Source organism: Pediculus humanus, genomic scaffold (assembly GCF_000006295.1).
Source record: "Pediculus humanus corporis 1103172107447 genomic scaffold, whole genome shotgun sequence".
Taxonomy (NCBI): domain Eukaryota; kingdom Metazoa; phylum Arthropoda; class Insecta; order Psocodea; family Pediculidae; genus Pediculus; species Pediculus humanus.
Genome location: NW_002987068.1, coordinates 18275 through 28903, shown reverse-complemented (window position 1 = coordinate 28903; position 10629 = coordinate 18275). Strand labels below are relative to the sequence as shown.

Genomic DNA, 10629 nt, shown 5'->3' with positions numbered 1-10629 from the left:
AATAAATTTTCCAGGCGATAAATTATTAATCTCCAATGGATGAATTTTTAACCTTTCGTAACCGGAATTTGTATTTTTTCTTTCTTTCGGTTTCACCAAGTACGTATTATTTTTCTAAAAATTTTCATTTATTTATAATAATTTCCCCCGGTTAATTATTATTATTATTTAATAAAATTTTTTTTTTTGTTTACATTTGTTTTATTTTCAAACTTATATATTAAAGTATGTTTTTTACCACAGGTTACAATACCAAAATCCAAATTAATTATTTTAACATCATCCATGTTTCGTGACAAAAAAAAATTAAATAAAAAAAAAAAATCTTCGACGTAAATAAATTGTTGTTGTTGTTGTTATCATCATAACAGTATTGCCAACTTTGAAGAGCAGGGAAATTTTTCGGAATCGTTAAAAATCAGGTACGTCGTTTTATTTACTTAAATCAAATCGTGTGACGAATTAGTACGGTAACGATTTTTTTTCGAAAATTTTTTTGTTTTGGTGACTGACTGATTGATTGATTGATTGACTGACTTTTTACGACATTTGACATTTTATTATTAAATAATAATTATTTGCGTGGGTGTAATTGCTTATGAGATATATCTATATTCGATAATCGTTATCGTGAATCGAAAACGTAAAAAACTTGCACGTCATGACCGGTGGTAACCTATAAATATTAAAAAAATTTTTTTTTAAATAATAATCGTTTTAATTTTCATCATCATCATCATTATCATCGTCGTGGCTTTTTTTCTATTTCGATAATCGAAACCTTTTTAATAATAATTTCGAAAAGTTATTATCGATATTAAATTTTTACAAATTTAATTAATTTACGAGTAGAATTTTTCGAATTTTTTACGTAAAAAAAAAAAAAAAAAAATTAGTAAATATAATAAACGTCGATTTTTGTATTTTCCGGACGAAATTTTTTAAATAAATAATTAATTTGAATTTCCTCGTATCAATTTTTAGGAAAGTCACGTGACAAGGTTGATAAAAAAAGGGGAAAAAAAAAAACATTGGCTGACCTATTTTATTTTATTTTTGATTTTCGTTTTTCCCCCCCCCCCTCTCTAATAAAAACGATTATTATGAATGACAATGCGATGGTTTTTCACAAAAAAAATACACCGCCCCCCACTTCCCAACCCCCACCCCCCGAGGTTATCGATTTTAATCTTTTTTTTTTTTTTTTTTTTTTCTCCACAAAAATTTACTATTTAGAGTTTGTGAAGGGTTGAAAAATTAATAATAATAGGCAAAAAAAAAAAAAAAATGTCGTCGTCGTCGTAAAAAAATTTCTTTTTTATTTATTTATTTAGTCACGTGAGACGAAGAAAACGGAAATTAATTTATTAATATAGAATTCGTTATAATAATAATAATAATAATAATAATAATAATAATAATAATGATAAAGTGAAATTTTTTTATTAACGATAATAAATAAAGTGCGAATGTGTTACGTGTAAGGAGAGTCCAATGAAAGGTAAAATTACACATTTTAATTAATTTAATTTGTTAAATATTATTATTATTATTATTATTATTATTATTATTATTATTACTTATTTATTTTAATTATTGATTATTATTATTATTAATATTTTCTATGGAAACAGAAATTTAATAATTAATAAATTTTTTTTTTTGTCGTCGTGACCTTTTTGAGTTTTTTTTTTTTTTTTTTTTTTTTTTAATATTGAAAAAGCCGGTGTAGAAGATAACGATAGGGGAGGGGAGGGGAGGGGGGGGGAAAATAGAGTTTTCTGTAGGAAAATTGTGTCGGAATTAAAAATTACATAAAAAGGTTATGAAATTTAAAAAAAAAGAATAAGCAGAATAAGTATTTTTATTTATTTATTTATTTCCGTTTCCGTTATTAAATTTTTTATAGAAAAATTATTATTATTATTATTATTATTATTAATAATTTCGTGATGTATCTTATTTCGTGTTGATGATGATAAAAAAAATTTAAATAAATAATGTTTAACTAATAATAAATAATGATTGATCGGAAATGATACAAAGAAAAAGTTAATAAATATTTCAATTAATATTTTGTTATGAGAAAGAGAGAGAGAGAGAGAGAGGGAGAGAGAGAGAGAGAGCGCATGACATCAACTACCCGCCTACCCAACAAAAAATGTCCGAAATTTTTTTTTTTTTTTTTTTTTCTCACGGAAACTTATCCTTACTTATTAAATGATTATGTCGATGAAAGTTTGAGTTAAAGAAAATTATAAATAAAAATTGGGTTATCTGACTGACTGACTGATTGATTGATTGATTGACTGACTGACTCACTGACCGATCGTTTAGTTTAAAAGAAACAATCGAAAAATAATCATTTAATTTTCGATGCATTTTTTATAACTGACTCCAGTACTCCAGTACTTTTGTTTTTTCGCGTTTAAAATTTAAAATGTCGTTTAGAAAATCTTCTTAAAATAAAATTTTTTTTTTTTGATCAAATGTCGGAATATCGAAATCATGATGATGATGATGATGATGATGGTGTCGTTAAAAAATTTAAATCCGCTCAAGATTTTAAAGAATATTTTTTGGATGGTTCGAAATTTGAAAAATGCAGTAAAAATGATTCTTCGGTTAACGATAATAAAAGACGAGCATCGATACCCGCGAATTTAAATAATTACAACATTCGAATTTACAATAGCAGACGATATTCGGAAATTGTGTTAGGACCGACGGTTAGAGTACAACGGGAACGTTTAAGTAAATCAGACACGAACAGTGCATCGAAAATAAATGGAGGTTTAAGTGATACATTAAATAAAAGAATTAAATCTAAAAATCAAATAACTCGCAGTCATAATATTAATAATGATGATAATAATGATGATTTTATCGTTGAAGAAGATAAAAACAATGAAGGAGAAGAAAATGGAAAACAAATATCAAAAAATTTTATTAATCATTTGGAAGAAACGGTCGAAGAAAGTGATGGTGGAATCGTGTACGAAAGTGATGATGATGAATTTGAAGAAAAATATGGAAAATTTAAAGGAACGGATGGGAAAAGGAAAAGTTGGGATAGAGATTCGAATGAAAGCGAGAAAAATATGACAAACGGATACGGAAATGAAAATAAAAACAAAACGAATTTGAAACGTGTTGGTGACGATTTGGAAAATGAAGAGACCGATGGAAAATTTTCATACGGTCGGAAAAATTCTACGGATACTTCATATAGAATTAATATAGACGTTAGATCTGATGCTTTTCAAAGAAGGTAAATGCTGTTGTTATTATTATTATTTTTTTAACGGACAAACGATTTCGAAAACAAACGACATCCCGATGGGGAAGATAATAAGCACAATATTTTATGTTACAGATGTAACGGGGAAATGACGTATGAAGAGAGGAAAAATCATAAGGAAAATATAGAAAACTGCCAAAATAATATAAAAACAGTAGTTTTATCATATTTTAATTTATCTCACACAAAATGGGATCTTGCCAACGTTAATGGGACCAGACATTGGGAAAAAAGATCATCGCGTGCTACAATTCACCCGATATCAAATTCCATATCCAGAGACGTTTTCGGTAACGTATAATATATATTTAAAATTTCCTAATGCCACGACGTTTTAAATGACTTCTTTTCTGTTTTAGGACCAAAAATAAGTGCCATAAGTGATGAAGAAACGACTTCTTCCCCTCATTTTAACGATAAACACGACAACGTTTCTCGAATAAATGACATCGAATATGCTTCTGGGGGTCTTTTGAGTGGCGTTGATGAAGAATTACCTTCTTCTGCTCCCTACAGAGTAATTTTTTTCTACATCATTATCATTATTATTGTTGTTAAACCGACGTCATAACTCAACCCTCATTATTTTTTTTAAATTTAAGCCTCCAAAATCAGAAACGTTACTTTTTTCCGATGGTAAAAGAAGGATCGATATGGTTTTAGTTTACGAAGAAGAAGATTTAGGTGTCATGAGAGAATCCGAAGCATTGAAAAAAGAAAAAAGAAAAAGGTTTAAGGAAAATTTAGAAAGAGAAGGATTAGAATTCGAATTGGAAGACAAAAAGGTTCGTGGAAAACTTTTTTATTTATTTATTTATTTAACTTTTTCTTCTTTCTCTTGGTTCCTCCCTTCATTTTTTACTCATGAGTTTTTATATAAAAGCTCAATAAATAAAAACTTTTTCGTTTTTTTGTTTCCGCTTTGTGTGACGTCATTTAAACTTTTGTTTTTGTTAAAGTTTCAATAAGGCAACCCTTAATTTTTTTTTTTTTTTTGCACGATATAAGAGGGATATCGTGCATTTTCCCCCCCCCCCCCATAAAATTTAATAAATATAATAATGATTACGTTTTCCTTTTTTCTTTCAGGTTTCTTTTGATGAAAAAACATACTTTTTAAAAATTCACGCACCCTGGCAAGTCATGACGAGATATGCTGAACTTATGAATATTAAAATGCCAATCAAAGTGAGTATATAAAAATAACATACAAAAAAAAAAAAAAAGAGAGAGAGATAAATTAAAATAACGAGCACAGTTTTGCTTCATTTATCTATCTATCTACCCATCTCTCTCTCTCTCTCTCTCTTAAACCGGAACCGGAAATGATGAATTATAAGCAGCAACAGCATGATTTTAAATAAATTAATACTGAAAAGTCACAAAGCATGATGATCATACTTTATTTATTCCAGTTTTCTCTTACTGACTGGAACAATTCACAAATTATTTATTTTTTTATATATATATAAAATTAAAATAATGGCGATAATGTACCAAGTTTATTATTATTATTATTATTATTGTAACGTTCTTTAACATATATATATATATAGTATTATATTATTGTAATGTTTATTATTATTTAACATCGAAACATAAAGTAGTATTAATTAATATGCCATATGACGTCATAAATATATTTATACTAAATATTATTTTTTTTTCTTCTTTAAAAAAAAAAAAAAAAAAAAAAAAAATGCACAAAATCAAAAAAGGCTTCACACCACGAACGTCACCATAGATTTTTGAATCAGCTTTTATTTCTTTATGTGTTTCATGCTACACGCAGAGATTAATAACAATTTCAGTGAAATCTGAGGTATGTTATTTATTTATTTATTAATTAAATTTCGTTTTAACTAATTTATTTATTTTTATTTTTTTTTAAAATGTTTTTTCTTTATCAAAGGAAAATCCAATTTTTTCCTTTTCTATATGAAATGTAATTTTTTTGTCCATTCGTTATTTAGAGAAATCAAGGGAAAAAAGAAGAAAATGATGACGGATCGATAAAAGCTTTTTTCAATAAACTTTTTGAATATGATCATACGAGAATACCTGATGAACCTTCATTTTACAAAGCGACATTTACAAGAAACGAAGAAGATCAGTAAGAATTTTTATTTTGCGTGTTAACCTGTCATGTCTTTTTCCTTTTTTCGCGATGGATAAGAATTATTTTTATTATTTTTTTCAGATTTGTCGTTAAAGATAGAGAATCATTTTTCACGGGTGCTCAAAGAAGTCAAATCGTTTGGGAAATATTAATGAGAGCTAAATATGACGTCACCGAAAAGGTTTTTAATTATTTGTCATAGAGTATGACAAACAAACGAAAAACTTGTATTATTACACAATTGTTACCAACTTTGTTTTTTAGGTTGGCATTCGTAGACTTTTAAACGATCAAACTTATATTGCCGCGTATCCTCTTCACGAGGGCGCTTACGACGAAGATGGAGAAAACGGTTTTTTATACGATCGTCGTTTATTATATTTAGGTAAATTTATCATTTCAAAAATTATAAAATCACCTAATGAAATTTCTGTTGGAAAACTAATATGTTAAAAATTAATTATTTTAGAATGGGCAAGACCTTCTAAATGGTTTAAAAAACAACCATTATGGTTGGTAAGAAAATATTTCGGTGATAAAATAGCACTATATTTTGCCTGGTTGGGTTTCTATACAAATATGCTTGCTCTACCTGCCATTGTTGGAGTTTTTTGTTTTCTATACGGTTTGGGAAGTTTGGAAAATAGCGATAACATTCCAGGGTATTCATTTTTTTTTCCTACTTTTAAAAATTTTCTCTTCTTGTTAACGTTAAATCTTTCTTTTTTTTTTTTCAATAGAAATGAAATATGCGATTTGAAAGGAGCTGGAAATTTAACTCTTTGTCCAATGTGCGATAAAGCTTGCAGATATATTAAATTAGGTGATTCTTGCATGTATGCCAAAATGACTTATTTATTCGATAATCCATCGACCGTTTTTTTTGCTATATTTATGTCCTTTTGGGGTAAGTAATCATCCATCACTTCTCAACTCATTCATCAATTTTTTTTTTAAACACTTTTACTTATAATTAATTTTAGCAACAACTTATTTGGAAATGTGGAAAAGACAACAAAGCATTATAGTTTGGGAATGGGATCTTCAAAATATTGAAGACGATGAAGAACCACGTCCAGAATTTGAAACTTCTGTTAAAACGTTTAGAATAAATCCAGTTACGAGAGAAAGAGAACCTTACATGCCGTTATGGAATAAAGCATTAAGATTTTTAGCAACGAGTGCTACCGTTTTATGTATGGTAAGTCAATTTAAAGATTAAGATTAAGATTAACAAATTATTAATTTTTTATTTTTTTGTGTTTTTAGATATTTGTGGTGATCGGTGCTGTTTTAGGAACGATAATTTATAGAATTAGTCTCGTTGCCGTTATTTACAGCGGCGGTGGTACACTTTTAAAAGATCATGCCAAAATATTTACTTCCATGACAGCGGCCTTAATTAATTTAATTATAATTATGATATTGACAAGAGTGAGCCTGTTAAAAATTATTATTTTAATTAAAAACTTTCACTGAATATTTTAAATATCAAATTTATCGTTTTAGTTTTATCATTCATTAGCAATATGGTTGACAAATATAGAAAATCCTAGAACACAAAGAGAATACGAAGATTCGTTTACGTTTAAAATATTCCTTTTCGAATTTGTTAATTTTTATTCATCTCTAATATACATAGCTTTTTTTAAAGTAAGACAAAAAAAAAAATTTTTTTTTGTAAAATTCAAATTTTTATGCAAATTTGCCAAAAACTTGATGGACGCCATGTTGGATTTTTCAGGGAAGATTTTTTATGCATCCTGGAGATACGGCAGCCAGAAGTTCAGAATTTTTAAAATTGAAAGGAGACGTTTGCGATCCAGCAGGTTGTTTAAGCGAACTTTGCATACAATTAGCTATTATAATGATTGGAAAACAATGTTTGAATAACGTCTTGGAATTATTATATCCGTACGACTTTCACTTTTTCCTTTTTAAACCCCCCCCCCTCCCAAAAACAAAAATTCTTATTATTATTATTTTTCTTTATAGAAAATTTTGGAATTGGTGGTATAGGAGAGTTCATAGCAGTCATACGAAAAAAGGTTTTACGAGAAAATTAACAAGATGGGAAGAAGATTATCAAATGCAAGATGCTGGACGTTTAGCACTTTTCGAAGAATATTTAGAAATGGGTATAAACAACAACAAAAACGAGAATTTCATTACATTATTTATAATCTCCATATAGTTTATATAAAAAAAAATCGATCAATTTTAAAATTAAGTTGGCGTGTTTTTTTTTTTTTTTATGTTCTTGATTGATTGAATTTTTTTCTTTTCGAAATTTATTATTAAAATCAATTTAAAAATAGATAATAAAAAATTTGAAATAGTTTTCAATTAAAACGAACGAACGGAAATAAAATAATAAAAAAAAAAATTTCTCTTTTTTTTTTTTATGTAAGTTTTACAATATGGATTCGTTACATTATTCGTTGCCGCTTTTCCACTCGCTCCACTTTTTGCATTTTTAAATAATATAGGAGAAATAAGATTAGATGCTTATAAAATGGTTACGCAATCGAGGAGGCCATTAGCTGAAAGAGTACAAAATATCGGTGCTTGGTATGGAATACTTAAAGGATTGACGTATACTGCTGTCGTATCGAACGTGAGTCGTCGTCGTCGTCGTCGGTTTCATACAGGAAAAATGACCTTGAAATCCCATTTTTTTTTAATTTTCAATTTACAGGCTTTTGTCATAGGTTACACGAGCGATTTTATTCCCCGTATGGTTTATAAATTCGTTTATTCACCGACGAACGATTTGAGGGGTTACATTAAATCTTCTCTTTCCGGTGAGTTTCGACCTTCATCTTTAATTAATACAATTGAAAACTTATTGTTTCATTAAATTTTAGAATTCAACACTTCTGATTATACGGAAGATATGGGAAGTCCCGAAGATGATCCAGATCCCCCGATATGTTATTACAGAGGATATCGTAATCCGCCAAATCATCCGACGGATCCGTATGACCTTTCACCTCAATATTGGCACGTTTTTGCAGCCCGATTGGCATTCGTCGTTGTTTTCGAAGTAAACATTGGAATTCGTTACATAATTTTCATTTCCTTTAATTAAAAGCCGACTCTTTAAATTCCTTTTTTTTTGTTCAGCATTTCGTATTTGCATTGACGGGTATAATGGCTTACATAATTCCAGACGTTCCAACATCAGTGAGAACTCAAATGTTGAGAGAAAATTTATTAGCAAAAGAAGCAAAATACGAAAAAGGTTTAAGGACTCCCGGAGAAAATAATAAAGAATTATTATCGGCTGTAAAAGGTTCTAAACTTGAAACTATATTACGAAGGGGTGATTAATTTTTATTTAACTTTAAAAAAAAAATTTTTGTTGTATTAGGGGATGGAGAGTTAGTTTATTCTTATCCCTTAACCTAATTTAAAAAAAAAAAAAAAGGGGTAAGAATATTATTCGAAAAGGTCTTCTTTTATGTAATCCGACATTTTATTAAAATTTTTTTTTTATAAATTATGTAATCTATAATTTTCAAATAACCGATTTTTTATTATGACAACAGGTTCGTGGGGTAGAAGGTTTAGTAAAATTTCAGATGATGTTGATTCTCGCGTAACAACATTTCGTGGAAGGAAGGAAAGCGGATCGACAAATGCTGGAATTTCTTGAGGAAAATTTAAAAAAAAAAAAAATTGTATATAAATCTGTGTCAAAAAATTTATTATTTTACATACAAATATAAATTTAGTACAATTTTTTTTTTTTTTTTTTTTAAATCATTCATTAAAATATTATTATTATCGAACAAACGGTTGACGAAACAAATCCTGGATAATATAAGTTATGTAATTTTTTTTTTTTGTACAACAATAATGAATTTATTTACAATCTTTTTACCTGTTTAACTCTGACATATTTTATGTTGTTTTTTAGAAGGAGAGCTTAAAAAATGTAATAAATAAACATGATATCAACGACGAAACGAAACGAAACGAAAAAAAAAAAAAATTGTTTGTTCCGTTTGTACGAATGTTGTTGATTGCGTAACTGAAATTTAATACTTAAAACTTTAACAACAGTTCAATAAATTCATTTTACTTTAATGGGAAATGTGTTTTAATAAGTTTTTACATAAAATTTAATTAAAATTTATTTACAGGTACGATCAATAGTTTAAATCATTTTACAGGTTTATCGGAATAAAAAAAAAGGTTTACAAAGTGATTATTGATAAAAAAAAGATGTAGTGTATTAATAAAGAAGATTCGTAGAGCGTTCTTATCACTGCAATACATTTAAATTCAAAGGAAAAAAAATTTTTGATTAGATCCTCCCGCACCTTATTAAATTTAATGATCCAAAATTTTCATAATTACGTCATTTAATTATTATTATTATTATTAATTTTTTTCATGTGTCGAAAGTGAAAATAATTTTTTTTAATATAATGACGGAAACAACAAGAAGCGATTGGATTCAAAGTCAAAATTCATCAATTAATATTACTTGGAGAGACGTGAGCGTTTTTGTTAAGATAAAACAAAGGAAATTTTTCGATAGAAATTCTCACCCTTATAAAAAATTAATAAATAATGTTACGGGATTGGTCAAAGGTGGAAATTTGGTCGTTTTGATGGGTCCGAGGTGAGTTTATTATTATTATTATTATTACTTTTTATTATTATCGGAAGAATCAAACCCCTCGTCATACTATCCAGCATCCTTAAAAATGAAATCTCCTCGGTTTACTCTTATATTTTGTACAATCTTTAAAGATTGCATGATTGTACCCTTCTCCCCCCTCCCCCCATTCCTCCATTTCTTTTAATGTTACCATCATTATTATTATTGAAATCCATAAATATTAATCCGTAAAACATTCTTTACAATTGACCGTTTGTTATTATTTATTGAATTTTTCATTTTAAATCGAATCAATCGATAAAAATCGATTTTTCACTTTTATTATTATTATTATTATTATTAATACATCTAAAGAAAAACATAAAAAAAAAAAAAAGTAATAAATAATAATAAAAGCTTTTAATAAATTAAATTTTAAAACGTTTTTTTTATTTTTAGTTTTTGAATGCATAATGGAGGATGCAGATTCGCATTAAATTGTTTTTTTTTTTTTTTTTGAATTTCATTTCGAATTAATGGCTTTTAACCGATTAATAAACAAATAAATAAATTTTCTTTTTTTGTTTAAATTTTCTT

General features: G+C 27.3%; 3 protein-coding genes across 3 annotated transcripts in view; 2 read left to right on the top strand and 1 right to left on the bottom strand.

The window, feature by feature from the left end:
* Phum_PHUM095290 (uncharacterized protein) overlaps nt 1-287 on the bottom strand; it is a gene marked incomplete at both ends in the record, with an annotated part of 7912 nt that extends 7625 nt beyond the window's left edge. The window contains one exon of the mRNA XM_002423865.1: nt 239-287. Within this exon, the coding sequence (XP_002423910.1) occupies nt 239-287 (49 nt within the window). The remainder of the gene's footprint in view (nt 1-238) is intronic.
* Nucleotides 288-2489: 2202 nt separating this feature from the next.
* Nucleotides 2490-9078, top strand: Phum_PHUM095280 (transmembrane protein 16C, putative; the record flags this gene model as incomplete). The annotated part of the gene is made up of 21 exons (XM_002423864.1): nt 2490-3271; nt 3377-3591; nt 3661-3818; nt 3904-4086; nt 4391-4489; nt 5094-5123; nt 5275-5414; nt 5502-5601; nt 5685-5805; nt 5890-6082; nt 6161-6327; nt 6404-6621; nt 6690-6854; nt 6930-7073; nt 7165-7334; nt 7416-7558; nt 7832-8037; nt 8119-8224; nt 8288-8466; nt 8547-8745; nt 8972-9078. The coding sequence occupies 21 exons, from the start codon at nt 2490-2492 to the stop codon at nt 9076-9078; spliced, it is 3825 nt and encodes a 1274-aa protein (XP_002423909.1).
* A 778-nt stretch (nt 9079-9856) lies between these two features.
* Phum_PHUM095270 (protein scarlet, putative) overlaps nt 9857-10629 on the top strand; it is a gene marked incomplete at both ends in the record, with an annotated part of 3928 nt that continues 3155 nt past the window's right edge. The window contains one exon of the mRNA XM_002423863.1: nt 9857-10053. Within this exon, the coding sequence (XP_002423908.1) occupies nt 9857-10053 (197 nt within the window). The remainder of the gene's footprint in view (nt 10054-10629) is intronic.